This window comes from Pagrus pagrus (assembly GCF_965226575.1).
Source record: "Pagrus pagrus genome assembly, chromosome: 3".
Taxonomy (NCBI): domain Eukaryota; kingdom Metazoa; phylum Chordata; class Actinopteri; order Spariformes; family Sparidae; genus Pagrus; species Pagrus pagrus.
The window spans coordinates 23,118,905-23,139,911 of record NC_140187.1 but is presented as its reverse complement, the minus strand read 5'-3'; the positions used below and the strand labels follow the sequence as shown (position 1 = coordinate 23,139,911).

General features: G+C 42.4%; 2 protein-coding genes across 8 annotated transcripts in view; both read right to left on the bottom strand.

Annotated features, from left to right (window-relative positions):
• Positions 1–608: 608 nt before the first annotated feature.
• On the bottom strand, positions 609–8,314 carry tgif2 (TGFB-induced factor homeobox 2). Its single transcript, XM_084348961.1, has 3 exons — positions 8,006–8,314; positions 5,720–5,961; positions 609–4,540 (listed from the first exon to the last, which is right to left on the bottom strand). The coding sequence occupies exons 1-3, from the start codon at positions 8,022–8,024 to the stop codon at positions 2,969–2,971; spliced, it is 1,833 nt and encodes a 610-aa protein (XP_084205087.1). The 5' UTR covers positions 8,025–8,314; the 3' UTR covers positions 609–2,968.
• A 4,252-nt stretch (positions 8,315–12,566) lies between these two features.
• dlgap4b (discs, large homolog-associated protein 4b) overlaps positions 12,567–21,007 on the bottom strand; it is a 108,626-nt gene continuing 100,185 nt past the window's right edge. For 6 of the 7 annotated variants that reach the window (XM_084348149.1, XM_084348153.1, XM_084348152.1 and 3 more), the window contains 5 exons: positions 20,704–20,792; positions 19,216–19,703; positions 17,831–17,922; positions 15,143–15,313; positions 12,567–14,230 (listed from right to left, as the gene is read on the bottom strand). In XM_084348149.1, coding sequence (XP_084204275.1) covers positions 13,988–14,230; positions 15,143–15,313; positions 17,831–17,922; positions 19,216–19,703; positions 20,704–20,792 — 1,083 coding nt within the window. In that variant the 3' untranslated portion in view covers positions 12,567–13,987. Of the gene's footprint in view, positions 14,231–15,105; positions 15,314–17,830; positions 17,923–19,215; positions 19,704–20,703; positions 20,793–21,007 lie in introns of all 7 variants that reach the window. The other variant, XM_084348154.1, reaches the window with a different exon arrangement.

The window sequence follows — 21,007 nt, the reverse complement described above, 5'->3', positions numbered from 1 at the left end:
GGGACACAGTAGTTTTTCAAAACATTTGCTTTTATCTACACTGGTCCTAGGCACATGTCTAGGGCCTCCTTGCCAGTAGGGGGATCTAAAACATTATTTCAATGGTTGTACATTATTTGCTCATTTATTTATTTTTTTTAACATTCACCTACTACATTTGCATCAGTGTGTGGTAAAAAGTTGGTGTACACCATTATGTGACATCCCCCTTTTTCAACCTTCCTGCTCAAATATAGAAATCTTTCCTGTGAAGTAATCAGAACTGTTTGAACATTGTCAGATAAACACATGTAGGTCATACCCTACTGACTTTTTTCACAGCAGACATTTTATCTCTTCATAGTAGGAAAGTGTTACTAATAACATCAGCAATGGCTCTGTTCCGTTACAGTGTCCCAGTCAGATATGACAGACGGCGAGACAGCATGAACAAAACCAGAAAATGACTGGAGCAAGTTAGAATGTCTTCCATGAAAAAAGGACCTTTTGTCAGTGGGTTGCTGACGAAATGTTTTCAACATCATGATGCAATTTGGTTATCCTCATAAATTAGTTAAACTGAATGTTTGCTAGTTTTGAAGGCAACAAAAGACTGAGAAGACACAGCATTTATGAAAAAACTGAACTTTTATTTCTTTGAAATGCTTATACAAAACACACATTTAAAGTTTAAGGCATATATTGCACAGACTATTGAGAAGTTTTTATATAAAAAAGGGACATCATCCCTCAGTCGTAGGTTTAAGGCACAGCAGCCAGTCATACTGCCAAGAGTCAGTCATGATTCACAACATGAACTTGAAAAACATTTTTGAATGTATTTGGCTGGAAAGAAACTACACAGTTTGAGATTTAAGTTCATGCCAATACAAACAAACAAAAAAACATGACTTTGAAAATATTTACATGCATCATCACATTGTCTGATCTGATTGGAGCGCATCTAAAAAAAAAAAATCACATATAAACCTTACTATAAAAAAACCATGCCTGCCTAAACTTAAACCAGCCATTTCCAGTATCATAACCGATAAGGTGTTGTCACAGTGGCATGATGTAGTATGAACAATAAAAATATTACTTTAATACTTAGTATTCTACATATGACCCAAGCCTGACATGACCTGTGTAAATTGAGGTATAAATGCACATCAGTCTAGTGAGTACCTGTAACAGAAAAACTGACATCACAGAGGCAGTGAGGATGGACGAACGAAACAAAAAGAAGTGGAAATACAAGAGGAGAGCTGGAGCCACCACATCTGCCGTGAACAAGACAACGTTTTCAGGGCGTGATGGGATAGTGCTCAGCAGTACTTTGACCTAATATCACATTTCTCTCTCCGTCTTCTCGTCACGCATGCAGAATGTAACCGTCTGAACGAAGCACAGCTCAATGACAAGAGTGAACATGACAGCATTGAAGATTCACTGTTGTATTATTCACAGAGGAACTTTTCCGCATGTTGCTAAGGTTTATGGATATCCAGGTGGCAGTCAGCCTTATATTGTGGTTTGTGCTAAGACAGTTTCATGGAAACTACAGCTGTATGAATGATTAGAAAATCTATAGAAACCATCTCTAAACGAGGAAAAGCTCTGATGAGGAAAGACTTGATTTTTATGCTTGTGTAACCTCCTGGGAAAAACAAAACAAAAAACCTTCCAGCAAATTTTAAGCTACTTCAGTACATGTGCTACATTTGCTTTGCCGAGACACTATACGCACCAATTCATCTTTCCACTAGTAAGACATCAAGGTTTGAAATACACTGACCAAATACTAAGGCCCCAAATAGATAAGGGAAATCTGAATAATTGATGTATTCCCCCAAATAAGAGGATCCAACATTTAAAGTGTTTGCACCACAAAAAGATAAAAGGCGCCATGCCTCACAGCAAGTGTAACATTTCAGTTCAGGAGCTGTGAGAGCTTGATGTTGTCACCGAGCTGCTCACCTCCCTACTGAAATTGATTTCTGTAACAGATCCAATGTGACCTTCTCCCCTTCGTCCTGTATCCAGAGCCCTCCCCCTCAACAACAATCCCTGACAGCTGCACACAACTGATCACATGAAGTAATAGACAGAACAGCATGAAAATACAGCCCGTTTTTAGAGACTGGACCCGGCAAGCACACAAAGAAACATGTGGTACTTGAGAGCATGTGTTGAGTGGTTGAGATGACAATTCATGAGGGCCGATGAATCCCCATAGCTATAAAAAGACAGGAAGATGGGGAGCTGAGGGGGGGCGATGGAGACAGACACGTCGAGGCGAGTCATTCAGTCAGGCTCGCAGCAGTACAATCAGTTTCCCTTCCGCTCATCTCCAAGGAAAAAGGGGGAAATGTAGTAAAAAGACTAAATTTTGCTAAAAGAAATCCTCTGAATTGCACATCTATAGAGATGCTCTTGCTGTACGTAGAAAAAAAACAAAAAAAACAACGTATATCCTCCTTTTTGTCCGGCGGAGGGGAATGGATGATAGGCAGCCTAGCCAATGATATCAATGTCTTTTGTACATTCAATAAAGTCCAGTACTGCTACTGAAGAGGCTAACTGCTGGTGCTGATAATTACACCGAATGAAGTTTTATACAATTAAGGGATCTTCTTCTCCTCATCATAAGTTGTCATGTGGAAAGAGATTTTAAAATGTCATCGAAAGCTTTGTACATTACACCGACTCTGCACTGAGGAATGTTCATTTTCCAGGTATGACATCAAGAGTGTTCTTACCAGCAGGTGCCTCCATCAAGAAACAATAAAAGTTGCTTGAAACAGCAAGTCATGTTCGCTACGGCCCAGTTAATTCATCTTATTTCATTCCCTGTATTCTGCAGGCACAGGTGTTAATGACCGGTGATGAAGATACATTCTCCTATTTACAGTGTTGTCCAGCCAAAGGGAATGTTTGGCCCCTCTCCTCCACGGATATATATATTAAAAAAAGGTGTTTTCAGCTCCTAGTTGACAGTCTCACTCACTGTGTGCAGGCTGTGCTGTGGGCCCCACACTGTGCTGATGGGGGTCTTAACCACTTGAAGAGCGCTGGGTTGCCTGCTGTCGGCATGCACCATGCTCCAAACGCTGGGCACCACTGCTGAACTCCTCTGTGTGTTGCTACTACTACTGCTGCTGCTGCTACTGTTGCTGCTGCTGGTGGTGGTGCTGCTGGTGGAGGAAGGCTGAAGAGCAGGAGGAGAAGGGTGGGAAGCCAGGCTCAGAAGAGGTGTAATCGTTGGCGTGGAGGTGGATGTTGGAGGAGTAGGAGCTTGTGCAGAGGAAAAGACTTGGGTGTGAACAGGTGCTGGAGGAGACGACGCTCCGGTTGAAATGGGTGATGCACACGGAACTGTGACTGGGATTAAAGGGGATTTGTGGAACGGCAGGTAAAGCGGGAGCCCTCTGGTGGGTGTAAAGGAGGTGATGGCTGGAGAAGGAGCAGCTGGAACAAGCGCTACACTGTTGGATGATGCTTGGCTGGGAGCAGCGACAGAGGTGGGACTAGGTGATGGCACTGATGCACTCTCAGGACATGCAGTGGGCTGTGGAGTTGGAACTGAGCTTGAGGGTGGAGCTGCTGATGGCGTTGGGGTGACGGCTGGAGCAGCAGCTGGTTTCTGAGTATTGGGCATTCCTAAAACTGAGGCAGACATTGGCACTGAGGTTGGCAGATGAGCTGGGAGCAGCTGTGGCTGGTGTGGACTGGAAGCTCTGGTATTATCCTTCTCCAAGGGGCTCCAGATGACTTTATTCATTGGGAGAGGAGATAGCCTCGGGGCAGAGACCAGGACCGAAGCCGGGACTGGTAAGGAGGCTGCGAAGGCCAGAGGCACTGGAGCCTTTACTGACGTTACAGCTGACACTGGAACAGCCATTGCCTTCTCCATCAAACTCTGCACCCTGGAAGGATCCATGACTTGTTGGCTGTCCTCTGGAGGTGGTGTTGGCCCCATGTCACTGCTGTAATCACTGCACTGTGCCTCCACTACTTCAGTCTTTACAGCCTCTGTAGGTCTGCTCTGGCTCTCCTGGAGCCTCTTCAGGTTCTCCTGCTCCGCTGCCCTCTGCAGGGCGGCATCGACCAGCAGCCTCAAGTCGCTGAAGTCTTGAGTGGGGAACAGCTCGGGAGGAGTGGGAGGAGGCGTGTTGAAGAGGCCACTGGTGGGGCTAGCTGCCATTGTGCTGGTGAGACAAGCACTCTGTTCCTCCGCTTCCCTCAGAAGACTTTGTGTATCCAGCTTCATCAGCGCTTGGACAGATTCCTCCTTACCGGGGTAGCCTACTCCTGTCAGTATGGCTGCCGCCGTGTTCCCAAGAAGACTGAGGTCCAGTGTGGGGCCAGAGCGGATGACGGAAGGTCGCTGCTGGGATGAGTTGCTTTCTGGAGAGCTGGCTCCACCGCCATTAGAAGAGTGGCCTTCATTTTTACCACCAACCTTGCGGGAGATGGTGAACTTGGTGGGATCTTTGCCATCCTTGCGAAGCAGGTCAGGGAGGAGGCGGCGACGTGCATTGATAAACCAGTTACAGATCTGTGAAAAGAGTGAGAATGGTTGGCATAAAAAAGGATGCTTTTCTTAAAAAATAGATTAAAGAAAATGCTCCTTTATATTTCTCAGATTCAGATAATTTTCTTTTTTTTTACCCGACAGCTTCAGGCACTCTCAATTAGCCGGATTCTTAACTCAAACCCTTCACCACATTCATGAACTTAAAAATGATCTGAGGCCTGTGAACTTAATAACCACCTACACATTTCCCTTCATCTACATCTGCACATCAGGCCTTCCTTACCCCCTCTAGTGGTACAGCCTCCCACACTAAGGAGAGAGAGTGAGCAAGACAGAGATGAGAGCCCTCAGACAGCTGGCAATAATGAAGGTCTGAGCTCAAATATGCTGAGCCACAGAGAAGCCAGCCAAAGGCATTCCAGTGAACTGACTACATAACAAGAAACTCCGTTGCCGCCTCACGCCGATCTGTAATGCCTCCTCTAATGCCGCCTGTCTGTTTGTGCGTTGAGAGGTAAAGAGGAAACGTCTACTACCGCAGCACTGAAGTGAAAATGGAAGGCTGGGAAAGTGTCACTCTCAGCAGCACAGTGTGGGGATACCATATGATTATTGTTTTGCTTTCACTTATCCAGCTGGTGACAAGTGTTGATAAAAACATGTTTCACCTAGGCAAAATTTAAAATGACAGCACAGGACAAAGCATTGTGAAAGGTATTATGATCACCGAGTACATTTAGACTGATACTGCAAGAATAATAATTGATATGTTCCTGACCATTATTGATAATTAATTGGTTCGAGCCTCCAGGTTCTCAAATGTGAAAATGTTCTGGTTAATTAACTCCAGTAAAACAAATATCTTTCAGTTGCGGACAAAAAAGACATCCAAGGATGTTATATTGGGCTTTAGGAGACACTGAATGACATTTTTCACTATTTTCTGTCATTTTATAGACAAACAACAAATTGATTAATCGAGAAAATAACTCGATGGATAATAATAATCAGCGGCAGCTCTACAACAAATGAAAAGACGGCGTTGACAAACAAAAATATATTTTCTGGCAAACTAGATGAATGTCTAGGATAGGCAAAAACACCACAAGAATGCAGAAACAGGGTGCACCACAAGTGTCAATTCCTCTTCTGAACACTTCTAGAGAGACTAAAACAAATAAACAAAAATGTGTCCCTCACCTGCAGCACAGAGAGGTTGGTCTGGCCCGACAGACTGAGTTTCTCCTGCTCTGATGGGTAGGCGTTGAAGCGGTGCTCATACAGCCAGCTCCGCAGAATCTGCACCGCCTCCTTGGGCAGGTTGCCGCGGCGACGGCGCTTCCCAAAGAGCCCTCTTCCTGACAGGTCGAGCGGGGAGCCGTCATCGCTGTCCGACACCGCCGAGGAGTGCTCCTGCTCCGGGCGATGCTCATCTTCCAGAGCTGAGGAACGGGGGGTGGGGGGGAAGAGATCTGTCAGTTAATTGTTTCCGTCACTTCATCAACATGTCAATATCAAATCTAGTCATTTAGTTTTCAGTGTTGTTTTTCATGCATCCTTGTGTGGGGAAGGGAGGAAGCAACTGTTGATCGTGTGAATCACCATACACCAAACTGCACTTCTGTAGAGAGGGTGTTGGTCTGATCCACAGCACAAAATGAGACCTTTTTAACACCATTCAGTAACAGTAAGGAGCCATGTGAGCAGAGGCTGGTCACAAAATAAAAAAAAGAAATGGTTTGCACTGGTTTAGCACTTAGCAGTGAACAAGTGTACAAACCCTATTGTTACTTTTAACCTCCTATTTTTAAAGCGCGGTTTACAAAGCTTCAGTGTGCAGAGCACGTTCAAACGCATGCTGTGTGGTTTGAACTTTGTTGTGGGCTTTTTTTTTTGTCAGTCTCCGGTTGGCCACTGGAGAGAATCTCCCCTCAAAATGGAACATGCCTGATCCCAGGGGTGGGCCACAGAATGCAGTAAATGTCTTTCTCTGGGGCTGGGTGAAACCTGACCCCCGGGGCAGCGCCTGTCTTCACAAAGAAGATTGTGTGCATATCAACATCACAGTAGCTAGTGGCCCAGGAACCTATTGACCATGCAAAGAAGGCCGTTTTCACCTCGTGCCACTTCGGCTCAGGACTGCTGGAGTAGTTGACAAAATCTTTTGAATTCTGCATTCCTCGACAATGAGGGAAGTCCTAAAACCAGGTTAGAAAAGTGGGGGAAAGACTAAATGCAAATTCAAAGTACATTTCCCTCCAATTTGTGTAAATGAGCCCCAAAACCACTAGCACCTAAACTAGTGTGTTACAGTCAGGCCGGCTGTGCTGTACATCATTGACTATCAATTTGTGGTGGAACCATGTCATGATATGATGTCAAGATTGTTATCATCTTTAAAGGAAATGTTTTTTTTTGTCCCCAATAACGATTCAAACCGAGTAACTGCACTAAAATAGTTTGTCTAGGTTAATTTCTGGTGTAATGCTGATCAGTACCACTGAACATCATCCTTTTCCCAATGTGATTGTTCTTAAAACAATCCCAATTCAAATCACAGTATTGATTTCATTCAGTTAGAGTCAATTTTAACACTTTCTGGGTTAAATTATGTTTGCTTGAAAGTCTAAAACTCTGTCTCTCATTCATTAGTTTGACAGATTGTCTCTGATAACAATCTGTGAGAGAAATGATGAGGCCCATAACAAAGCTGTGTTCCCTCAACCCTGAACACTTTATCACTGGATGAACATTTAAAAGATTTGCCATAAAACATGTCAATCTGGGATTGATTTAGCCATTTAGTTTTCAGACAGGTGTTAGCTTAGCTAGTACAGCGTGTCACACTAAATTTAAACCAACTTTTTGTTTACAAAATGTCTCCTCTAGCTGCAAACAAGTGGCCAAATCTGTGCCCTGCGAAAGTGCTCCTCGTATTTTTGTATATACTAAAAGAAAAAAGGTGTAAAATGTTCTCCAGAGGGAAGTTTTGAGGGTCCACAGTGAAGTTAACTTCACAACAAACTCACACCGAGCTGAGAATTTGAATGTGACCGTTAGAAAACAGTTCAGCTCACATCAGACATCAAACTGCGACCAGCTCGCTTTATCAAACTGATAACGTCACAATCACAGCGAAATAAAAAAACAACCGGCGATAAAACAGCCGGATAACACAAAATGTGACGTTAAAACAAAGCAAACACGAGAGCTGCTCGGTAAATTAGCCATCTGGAGCGCACAAAGGAGGCACAGGCAGGAAAGCACACAGCCTCCCGCATGTCACTCCGCCAGATGGACACCATGCCTGCTGCCTCCAGAGATAACTAGCTGGCTAGCTGTCCCTCCAAATTTAAACACAAACACACGCTGCATTTGCTCGCAACAAAAAGCCCGCATACCAGGCAAAACCAACAGCGAAGACGCGGCGGACAGACACTTTGTGGCTCGTAAACGTGCCTGGCTAGTGGTAGAAACACGACTCACCTCGTTTGAATGCTTTCATTCTTTGTTGATGGCTCGCTTGAAAACACGCAGCTGTCCAAGTTGCTCTCTGTACAAAGCGTGCCCCGGGAGCCGAGCGATGGTTGACACAACGGCACTTTCTTCCAAGAAGCTGAAGGTGTTGCGCTTTTTCGCCGACTTAAATACCTCGCTTTTAGGGGTTCTGTTGCGCCACACGGTAAGCTTTCACCGGACGGTCCTCTCCCATCGCACACGTCGCTTTCCGCCAGGATAAATGTTTTCTGTTTTGTGTCGCTTGTTCCTTTTTACCTGCACGCAGCAGCGCCAGCTCTTTGCCAATCTTGACAGTCGCAGCTGAAATGAGCCCGCCTCATCAACGCCTGTCAGCCAATCGCGGGGCTCTATTACGCCTCCCGGCTGGTCGTCAGCCAATCGGAGCGCTTCACTGGAGAGCAGACAGGCTCGGTGACTGACGGGAGAACCATTTCATTCAAAATATATCGCCGTCATTGAAACAATGTTATTTTGTCGACACAGTTGAAACCACACGGTTACACCAACACCAGACAGTGTAAATATAGCAACACAGTCATCTTTTATGACCACCGTGGTCCATTTTCTTTGTATTCCTGTGTGCGGGAGACAGCTTCACAGTGTGGGAAGGCTTTACGTAACGTTGAGCAAAATGTTCTTGTTACATAAATCATAAACGTCGAAAGCGTCGACTGGTGACCCCATTTGATAAGTTCATAATTAAATTGAAGCGAGTTATGTCGGCTCACACTGTCTGCAACAAGTCCTGCCGTCATATCTCGACAGTACATCTGCAGTTTGTTTGACGCCAGGCTCGTGGGTAAAAGAGGTGCTGCAGATGTTTTGGGATGATTTGATTTCCCATGCAGGCCAAATGAGCGGGAGGAGAGCAAGAACGAGCCGTACCAATCTGTAGGATGATTTCAATTTAGGACTTAAAGGGGAAGACATTTTTTTTTATCAGACGAGAAAGATCTTCATCGACTCATTTGTTATGCCTAAATAAACAAACTCTCTTTGTTTTCACAACTGAATAAACAAACTGGACAAAACAATTTTATACTGCTGTTTATATGTGGCGGACCCTGCCACCTTTCTAGCTTCAAACAGTCATCTGGGGGACATAATTTCCTCTGAGAACAGCTTGTTCATTCAGTTGTGGACGAGATAAATATATATTTCTTTTGAGTTTGCATTCATTAAAATCCTGTGTTTGAATTTCTTTTTTCAAAAACGACATAGTGCCCCTTCAATACCTTCTATCATTGCACATGAATGCAACAGATTTGAAGTTACAAATCAAATCAAGCAGGTTTTTAAAACAACAAAAAAAATAGATTATCAGTATTGAAAAACAGTCCATGAGGAAAATGACAGCCACAAATCAACTTGTCCTTAACAGTTATCAAACAGCGAAACAGTAAGAGAAATACAGCCATGATGAACTTTTTGAGAAAGTATCGTGTGCATTTTATTGAACGTTACGTCTCTCCATTATACATCTGAACAACTCTGAAATAGTATAAATAGATCTACAGCATTGTAAAAGATGAGAATTTCAGTCTGGTTTTTGTTCTTATTTACAGTAGACGACTTTAAGAAGCACAGAGGGGGAGAAATGCAACATTATTAGTTTCATCTTAATATCAAATAACCCTTTTATACTCAGTATTGCACATATACTTTAAATGTTACCAGAGTATAGTGACAAGAATCTAGGTAAATCACACCCACTCATTCACAACTTTGCCTTTTATACTAAACCCCCACGAACCCTGACATACACATAGCCTATAGAGTATTATGCTGAACAGATCCTAGTTTTTAAAATGTGCTTGCTTCATAAAATATTTGTTCTAGTATTTTTACAGACACTTTTTTTGCTATATCATATCTCTTGTGATAAGAGCAGAGGTTCTGCCCCTCACCCCTTTCCCAGTTTTATGCTCGACTCAGTGGAACAAAGCAGAAATGCTAATGAGCCTTTCTTTTTTCATTTGCAAGCAGGCCTTTGGACTACTGTATGGGAGTGGATACACTGGTGGTATCCCAGCTGAGGTATACTCTCCTCTTGGGATAAATCTGTCTCTTTGTCGGTCTCTTGCAGCTTCTATACTGATCTTTATCTCAGTCCTGGAATGCAGAAAAAGTTGCAAATGTGTAAACAATCTTACACGGACGCTTAACTTTTAATAATGTGTAATAGAGAAAAAACAGAAAAATGAAAGGAAGATTGGTCTCACTGAAGATATGGCACTGTTTTGACCATGGTCACATTGTAAAGGATGTAGCGTAACATTTTAACTCTTGCTACTTTTGCATTTATGGGTGACAACTTCACTGTTGTTTTCTATAGTTGAAAGGGGGCTATTAAAGAGTTCAGCTGAATACAAGTGTTGGAAAAACACTTCTCCAAATAAAGCTTTACCACAACAGACTGCTGCTTAAGCAGATGGTAATAGGTCAGATCCATCAAACGTACATGGGGACCGTTATCACCTTTAAATCAATGGCTTTACAGCAACAAAACCCCCCACGGTGCAGCTGTTTGGATCACGGATGACTCTACCCAGGAAATAGACCTCGGTGTGTCCCGATGATATCCGTGTGTATTGGAGAGAAGCCTTGTTTAAATGCATTAGATGAGCACTGACATCTCTTGCCATTTTACACATCCAAGTTTTTTTTTGGCTGGAAGAGAAATGCCTTTCAGTTTTTGATGGTCAAGTGATAGAACAACTTTCCCTCCTTCTTCCTCAGCGGATTTGAGATGCCACATTGTGTCTGACGTGTGTCCAAGTCAGGCACAGACCTACGGTTTTGTGTTAGGATGGGTGACAGCAGGCAAAAAAAATTAGAAATGATACGTTATGAATTTGTTTTAAGAATACTCTCGCAGTGGTTGTTGCATATACATGTAGTTGTTGCAGTATATTGCCTTTCAGGTTAGTCGTTTACATATACAGCAATTTTCCTCTTGAAAAGGTGCACGATGTAGTTTTGGGGAAGACATTTTCATTTGGAGAGGAACATCTTCAGTGACTGATTTTATGCCTAAACAAACAAACTGTCTTTGTTTTCATGACTGAACAAACTGACCTTAAAGGACAACACAGTTTCATACCGTTTTACTTTGTTTATATTTGGTGGACCCTGCCACCTTTGTAGCTTCAAACAGTGTTCTGGGGACCTTATTTTCCTCTGAGAACAGCTTGTTTATTCAGTTATGAAAAAATGTATAGGATAATATTGTATATTACCTCATTATTATTGTAAATATTCAAATTTGAGTTTGAATTTCTTCTCCAAAACTACATTGTGCCCCTTTAAGAATGATTAATTCTTAAGACTGAATATTCAATACCCAAGACATGGAGATCAAATAACAATCCGTCTGAATTTGTAGAAAACGGCACCTATATTGACACCAAACAGCTTGTTGCGGGAAAACAACTTGTCAGACACACAACTATTCCTGGCAGTCAGAAATCAAATCAAGCTAACGACCGAGTTCAAGTCACACAAAAGGCCTTCAGGTGCTAACAATGTATCCAACCCGGTCAAATGGGGCTGGGGGGTGGTGGTGGCATTGACAGCAACCAGGGAACAGGCTATTGACACCCCAGAGCCATTTTCCTTGCTGAGAGTCATCCACAACAGGCAAACAAAAGCCAGCCATCAAGAGAAAGCTCTTGCCAAGATAGAGAAAGAATGGTGGTCATCAGGCTTTTCCAATTCAAAGCCCCAGGCTGCATTTTTGGGTCACAGCGGGTGAGAAAGAGGCACTGCAGCAGCCAGAGCAGTGGAGTGACGCTGCGACCATTTAACATAACTAATTAGGAAGGGGAATTTAGGTTTATGTCTGCTTACCACTTAGAAGAAGCCAAATGTGAGTGGAAGACAGGCAAACAACTGCAGTTGATTTAAGGCATGTCAGGGTTGACTTAATGGTTGGACATGTACCGTACTTCCAGAGTGAAATCCTAAATGAATGACTCATAAACCAAGAGGCTTCGTTTCAGACCTCTTTGTGTTTTGGGAAGTGGCTTCAAATGAGACAGAGGAGTCCGTCTGTAAATATGTGTCATCCATACAATGTGTCCTCTTAATGCAAAACAGGGCAGGGCTGCATGTGGTCTTAAAGTGTAAATGCCTTTCCATTGTGTGTATACAGTGTACTACAATGTTCTGCATCTTGGATTGGAAATCAACCACTGTCGCCCTCTACAGGTCAGAAATAAAACTTTTCCAGGCTGCAGAGAGGCTCCAGAACACTGCAAAGCAATCACTCAGAATAGTTGCAGTGATGGGCCTTTCTGCTTAAGCTTCTAGGCATGTGCATATCAACATGTTAAACCTGCAATACAAACAGTTCTGTGGCTACAGTCCATCTATTTTCACAGTAAGCACAGTTACTGCTGAGCTCCCTTCTGCTGACATTTACATACATGAGATGAATTTGAAACAGTGAATTCATCTTTGGCTTATGCAGTCTTCCATGAAAACAAAAAGAAAGCAGCATTTAATAAGAGATGAAAAACACAATGACTAATGTATGTAATGCTTTAATTAAATATTTCTTTTCTTTGAATAAAAAAAGTGCAGGTACTTTGGATGATGTTTAATGAGGGGAAAAATAATGCTAACAAAGACTGATTTTGTTCAGTGATGGGAGGCAAAATAAATCAAAATGCTGTCGGAAACAAAGTATAAAAATAACAGCAACACACACAAGACACGCGTCTTAATGTGCGCCCCCACAAACTATAACACAGTATCATCCTGGATACCCAGCCTGCTGCATTACTTCGATAAAAGCCCTAGATTTATTTGAGATGTACAAGTTGAATGCTAAGTGTGGTTAATAAAAGCACTTAAAGAAGCATTAAACAGACAGATGGAACACAAATCCTGACTGAAATATTCAGTAACAGCACAAACATGTAAAACAAAGTTAATGGGACAGAGAGAAGCAAGAGAGACTAACAGGAAGTTGAAGATTTCTTCCCTACAAAGAAAATATTAAGTAATATTGTGGCCACTGACATTCCGAATGAAACAGAGATCCTCATGCTCGGTCATCGTTAATATCGGGATGTGCTTTCATTCAAAACCATTAAGAAACTCCTCTTTACAGATTCTCACCAGTGTTAATCTTTGACACAAGAACATTTTTAAGGACACACGCACACAAGTTAATTGCTAGGAACTATATAAATACCCCTTCAAATCTGACTCTCAGATTCATCATACCAAAAATATTCAGATTAACAGATCTAAACAGATTTTTATACCAAACAAAGGGATGAATAAAGTAACAAATAAATACAAGGAAGACATACATAGGTGTGAGTTTGCAGTGTGTGTGAGTGCAGTAGATGTAGTGTGCACAGTGTGTGTGTGATGGCCACAAGGCGGTGTTGTGCAAAGCTACAAGATGGCCAATGGTCTGGGAAGAGAGGAGGACGATGGGAGACAGAAGAGCATTAATGTTTGCCTTCTGCCCACTTAATAGATCTTATAGCCAAGATAGAGGAACGTTTAAAACAGTCTTCATATAGATTCTTTAGGATATAATCGTCGTAATAACAATACCTTCATTAACAATTTTATGATATCAAGAGTAGTAACAAGAAATGATACAGTTCATCAGCTGAGGTTTTCAATGGCAGCCTCCAACGAGGAGTCTCCTGCTTCATAGTCCGTTGAGTCCATAAAAGTTCGATTTTTCACTTTCCGTCTTGTTAAATAAGTGTTTGATGCCACCAGGACCAGCCTATAACTGTAAGAGTGTGTCAAAAATAGCCAAATCCACCCCCACCCTAATCTCGAAGACCTTAATCTCTCCTCCCCCTACCTCCATCCTTGTTTACTCAGAGTTAGCTCATTTGCATTGGAAGAGTTTACCACTCCAGCGACAGTTATCTGTCCTTTGATCCGACCACATATCCTTCCCTCTCACTGTCTCTCTCAGAGACGAGTCTGGGCCTCGGGGACATAGATTTCGATGCTGTCCGCGCTCTCTGTGGCCGAGTTCTGTCGAAATGACGCAGCCTTTTTAGCAGCTAGCAGACGCTTGCGAGCCTCTTGTCTCTGCTTCTCTGCCGAAGCCGAAGAAGAGGTGGACGACGAGTCGGCGCTCTTCTCTCGGCCCAGCAACGGCCGTCCCTTACCGGGCTTCTTTGACGCTGGAGGGGTTGCCTTCTCCTCGTCCTGCAGTGTTGGAAGTGATGAAACATGACAGAGAGAGGAGGAAAGAGGGAAAGAGCAGTGTGCCCAAGGAAGAGAAAAGACAGATACAAGACAGTGAGAGAATGTAATGAGGAAACTGTCTTCAGGAGGCTGTGTTTGTATAGGCAGGTTTAGCAGACAGGACTTTGACAAAGACATCATGTTAATGCTGATTGTTTTGTTTCAAACAGCTTGAAGTAACATTTAGTGGCTTTAGGTGATAAACAGAACAAGACAGACAGACAGAAGACAGGTAAAAACAGACAAACATTGAGAAAAACAGTCATATATATGACAATTTTCAAAGACATGAAATGGCAACATGGATTGTTGGATCAAATTAAAAAAGGACCACAAGACACACAGTCAATGCATTTTCATTGCAAAGCAACATGAAGCAAGAGCACCTCAGCTACAGCAGTTAAAGGTTCCATAAACATACACACACAAAAAGACACACCACAGACCAGAGAGGGAGCTGGTAACGATGACAAAGACACACAAATGCAAGCAAAGACATTTAAACAGAGAGGGAACAAAAGCAAGACTGCATTCGGTCGCGAGCCAGTGCATCTTCGCCATGCTCCACTTCAACACACACGTCCGTCCTTAAGTGACACATGCATGCTCAAACCAGGGCTTCACATTTATAAACAAACCAACGACAGCCCCGTTTGAGATTAAGTTTTCCATGCATGCCTAAAGGGCTCTCTCTGGCCCTTTTGTATTGGACAGGGAGGCCCTGTTAGATACCATCCCACGTGGGGACGGAGGGAAGTCAAAAGGGGAGATAAAAAAGAGTGGGAGAATGGTGGTGGTGGTGGGAGGAGAGAGGCCGGTTTCGGCGGCTTTCCTACCCCAGCCAGGGCACTGGGCAGCAGGGGTGGGAAGTACCTTCCGCTCAGGGGGCGACTGGGCAGCCGCAGACGGCACGGGCTGCCAGTCATTGGACTTGAGGTGGTAGAGCTCATCGAACTTGAGGCTGATGTCCTCGATGGAGAGCTGCAGCAGGTCCCAGAAACCAGCCAGGTCCTGGGCTGTGGGCCGCGGGTTGGCATTCACATTCTGAACAAAAGAGGGAGAAGGGGGTGAAAATGAATGATGATGAGGAAAGAGGACACAGTTAATGGTGCAGACATTTAATGCTCAAGACAAGAGCGTAGGCTTCTCACAAATCAGCTTTTAATGAGTGTTCAACCTTAAGGAACATGAAAAATAAATAAAAAAATAAAACACAGACATGAGGCTACTTTCAATCCATCTATGATCTTCAGCTGCAGATATGGATCATGGCACATGATTAAAACAAAAAAATAAATAAACCACTCAATTTATAAAATTCTATTCAACTTTATTTGAGTAGATTCTGCTTGTATGAACTAGGCTGTATTTCTAAACATACTTAAGCCTAAATATGTCCATGATGTGAGAATGAGTGCAGTGGGTGGGGTATCTGTGTGTCAGCTTTTGTGGGTCCCCAACACCACACATCCCAGTTTTAGATCGTCCTGGTTTGAAAAAAAAAGTTATTCATCTTCAAATCCATTCTGCTGGTAGAGCTTTCATCATATTGTATATAAACTGTGTCAAAATATCACACTAGAATTTTACTTTATAATTACTTGCTGTAGGTGTGATTAGAGTGATGGTGGTTCTGGTGCAAAATTAAGGAAATGAGTGGTGAGAGATGGGGAACGACATGCAACACAAACCTGGGAAGTTGCGGCTCACAGTCTTGACCTTGCTCCCAAGACCAACAGGCATCCCGACAAAAGTTATTCACTGGCCTATCACAGTATCTTATTACTGTGCTACCTGTCTGTACTGAATTACTTAAATGCTGTGCTTGTCATCCAGTGCTGTTTTTTCCATATTCATCACTAGAGGGAGCCATGTTACAGCTCAATTCTTTTCTCCAGCTGAAATCCAGGATCATCACAACAGAGCTTTATCCTCTTTAGTAACTTAAAAATACAGAAAATAATTAAGTTATAAATGCTTGTTGAGCCAGAGTAGAACAAGAAACATAAATCTGACAATGTCCACATACAGAAATGTGATCATCTGACCCAAATTTGCATTAAACTTAAAAGTACCAACAGACTTATCCCCCTACTTGTTTCCAAACGACTGCCTCTGTGTGTAGTATTTGTGCAAAGCCTGCACAGATTGTCAAACAGATGTAAAGTAAATCCTGCTTTGACTTCTTTTCCTGTCATAGCCACTGTTTGTAACGCTTCAGGCAGACTGGCTTCTGTTTGTGCAGGCTCCACTCAATTCCTTACACTCAAGCAGCTGCATTCACTGCTGTGATGTCCACACATTTTGGGTAAAACAAATGTGCTATATTGCTATAATGCGTATGGGCTTGTCAAGTTCAGCAAACAGCGGCGCAATTATTGCTTATAATTATGTTCCTAACAGAGTCAATATGTAATGTGGAGAAAATCTGGAGAGCTATCCGCTATGCATTGTGCACAATATCAATGATTAAGATGTTTATTTATTGCAGGAGCAGTGAGGGAAATTACTAAATCATTTCTCCACAGTGAATCCTCTTGTGGTGTGTTTAATGCTACCTGACCTGAGCCTCATGGTCCTTTTGCTTTGGGCTTGTTTGATTACCTTCAAATATATCATATTCACAAAGTCTCTGTTTCCACAACAAAGGCATCTTAAGACCATTTCAACAGTGTATAACACTGAATTGTACCTGTGCATGTTGCAGAACAGGCATGTTACGTTAAATGCTTTACCTGCACTGTTATGGATTTCTTTACCGGCCAGGTTCATCTAGCTTATATCTGTGAAATTGAGCTTCATATCAACCAATAGGCAAAACAGATGGTTTACAAATTTGAGATAATGTTATAGTGTCATGTGCTGGTAGTTGGCTTCAATTTGTATAAAGCCATTTCCAGTAAAACACGTCACCCAAGAGGAATGGCTTATTGGCTTATTCTAAGCTCCTTGTATTTCATGCTACCATGCATTATTCTTTGGAGGCATAAACTGCTGCGTATCATGGCTGTTCCCAGATTAGTTGGTTTTCTTTTTTGTGAAAGCCTTCAAGTGCATCAGGCAGGCAAGCGTACCTTGCAGAAGACCAAACCAAATCAGACGTTATATTTTAGTTATTTTGGAGGAACTACAGCTGGCTACATCCGTGTGCTCTTTTAAACCACTTTTAAAGACTTATTTTTATCTAAAGGCTTTCCTATAAAAAAGGTATTTAAAGTTTAGGTTTATTTTTTCTTTTTAGTCATACTGTACTTTATTCTTATCATTGCATTTAAGTCTTGTATGGCTCTATTTGAATTGCTTTTTACTTTTTATCTTTGGTGTTTTTATGGTTTTAATCATCTGCTGATATGAGTTTTATTTCTCTTTTATTACTGTGTATTTTATTGTTGTGTTTTTGTGTTTGTTGTGAACCACTTTAACATTATTATTATTATTATTATTATTATTATTATTATCATGTCTAAAAACAACTGAGTTTGGGACACAGGATGCAAATCTCAATTTCAGGCCTGTGCAGACCTTTGGAGTGGAAGCATTACAGAAAGGCTTTATACTCACCAAGTTTTGTTCACACAGTCCCCGGAACTGCTGGAACTTCTGGGATATTAGGAGCTGGGCACTTCCTACGGCACTACGAACCTTCCCCAGCACTGAAGAGGGAACAAAAAAAAAAAAAAAAAATCAGTTCTTTAATATTTGTTCATCTCAGCAGCATCCTGTTGTAAAACTTTGAATGACGGATCCATTCTTTTCAGCTACCATTGCACACACAACAGCTACAGCAACAGCCTCAACTACTCTTAGAGCCCCCTGACCTACATACATAACTCTGGTTTGATGCAAAACAAAAACTTACTGCATGTGTCTGATCATTTAGGTGTGCCTTAAAATGCATAGCACAAATAACTCCACAGGGTGGCATGAAGAGGATTACAGTGTATTGGACAATGTTATCCCCTTTAAAAGGCATCTAAGCTTATATAGATACCGCAGCCTTCTGTTGGATAGTGGTCACTATGCCAGTGTGGTGCTGTGGAAAAACTAGGACAAACATCTGTCCTGACAAAATTGGGACTCCTATCTGATCACTGGATTGCAAAGTTATGGCAATGTGATTATAGTGTGGTGAGACCCAGCTCTGGAATACAGATTTCAACAGATTTAATGCTGACTACTTTACTGTAAAAAAGGCCATACAGACACAAACACACACACACAGAACATATGGCCTCAGCCCACTACAGAGCCTTGTTCATACATTGATCCAGCGCTTATGATATGAACTGAGCATCCAAAGCCCTCCTACCATTTGTTTGTTTGTGCGTTCAGTGTGTATTTGTGTGTGTGTGCTCACTGCTGATGTTGAACGACTAATCTAATCTGGAGGTTTAATCAGTTCCAGAGTAGATTTGTGTAATTCTGGGGATTACAGGCCGGCTCGTGTGTGGTAACCCCAGGTATTACCGCCTCATCCCCTCCATGCTGTGTACGTCTGAGTGATTGTAGGGCCTGAGGCAGAGGCCTATAACAGAGCTCTGTTATGAGGTTCTGCCTCAGACAGCAACAGACCTCTGGAAGAGGCTCAAGCTGCAGGGTTCATTCAAAAGGCCGCCACATGTTTCACTTCAGCAACACTTTGGCTACTTTGTTCTGCTATTTCTGGGCCAATAACTTAATTTAGGAGATGGACATTCATTTAGCTAATCCAAGAGTAAATCTTTAAACTGTAATCAAATATTATCACTGAAATAGAAACGGAGCATGCCATTCCCATTTTTGGATCTCCAGCAGCTAATGAAACATGTTTTAATAATTTTGAAACTCATTATAGTACTTTGGTAAGGAAAGAAAGGCCTAGAAAACCTTTTTTAAAACTTTGACTGTTTCACCGTTTCACAATACAACCTTTCGCCAGGTTTTTGGAACTACCCTGGCAGCCTTACCCTCCTCTGAAAGCTGGTTGTCTTTGGTCTCCTGCTCCATCTGCTGGCACCAGCCTTCCATGCGTCCCGTCTCGGCCTGCAGCAGTTTGAGAAACCAATGGCCGTCTCTCCGACACAGCGTTCCCCCTCCTCCGCTCTGGGGGGCGCTGCTGTTACTGACGTTCCCACTCTCCAGCCAAGGGTCCGGAGGTGGTAGAGATGAGGGGTCCAGTGCTGGATCCAGACTTTCAGAGAAGGAGGAGGAGCTACTTCGTGTAGTGGAGCGGTTGAGGATCTGCCTGGGCGGTGGGGGTGAAGAGACGTCACCAGTAGCGTCTCCGTTGTCTAAAGAGTCATGTCCAGGAGGGGAGCTTGTGGATTGGCTGGCACTATTGACCATGACTTTCTTCTCTGAGTGTTTGATATTATTAACATGGGAGATGATGGGGATGTCCTGTGTGTCTGAGTCTGTTTCTTGTTTTGAGGCCATGCTACTGGAGCGACTGAGCCTGAAACAAACAAGGTGAGACTCATAGTTACATGATGGGCTTTTTTGTAGAGCAAGAATTCTCATTTTTGTAAACTCGGTTTTCTTTTTCCACTATTTATGTACACAGCAGTGGACAAAGAAAACACTAAATTATTCAACAGTTATGTCTCCATTACTGGAACAAACACACAATGCTTTGTTTCAACACTGAGTCACTTTGCTGGTCAATATAGATATGAATAAACGGGATTGATTAGAGACTAGGCTTTGTATATATAATAATAGAGCACTCAGACCGGCATCAACCGACCTCTTATCACTTGGAGTCCAGCTTCTTGTTTTTATATGGTAAATGGAAGAGCAGGCTGAACATAAATGTTGTTTCACTGAACATTATTTCCATTTCCTGATATCACACAGGAAATGCTTACAAGTGGCGATTTAGTCAGCTAACAAAATATTAGGAGTGCTTGATTGAAGAATCTTAACCGATATCAGAGGAGAACAGGAAAAGCAAAAGAATGGGAAAGCACAAGGGAAGCCATATTTTGGTAATTGTTGAACCAAACGACACAGCTGAGGGATTGTCACAAAGCACAAACGTGTGTACAACATGGAAGGACAACGTACAAATAAACAGAGGAGCTATTGTTCAGCTGGCTATGTTGATAAAATATCAGTCAGGACTCAGAACAGATGCTACATACAAAACACCAAATGCAGCATGCAAAAGTAAGAAAATATATGAGGAAGGCATGAGTCGTCCAAGAACTTCCTGGCATTCAAAACATCACGAGCAAAGAATGCAAAACTACACCTAGAAATGGGTCTTAAATATACAGTAAGCAGAGACAAGTGTAAATAGTAAATGCTCATGCCAAGAATACAATACAACACGCAAAGACATTCGCATTACTTCACATCTACATAGCTCCTGTAAAGGAAAGAATAGTCAGAGCAGTGTGTGTGTCTATAATATAAATTCCTCACGTTGTTACAAGGACAGGAAGAGGACTTACTGCCACCCGTCCTCCACCTGTACTCCGATTGACTGAAATTTGGAAGGTGGTGGGGTCTCCTCTCGTGGAACTTCCTGAATACAGTCAACCTTAGGACAAATAAACAGTGACATAAAAAAAACCTTTTAGTGACCAAACACTCAAAATGTGAACATCAACTCCTCTTAAATCATCCTAGAATTAAGGATTAAGGACCCTTGATCACAGACTTTATTGAAGGATTTTAATTTACCAAGTGACAAACCAATACATTGGAATAAAAACGGAAAAATAAAAATAAAATCTGTACAATGTGCTCAGTTTT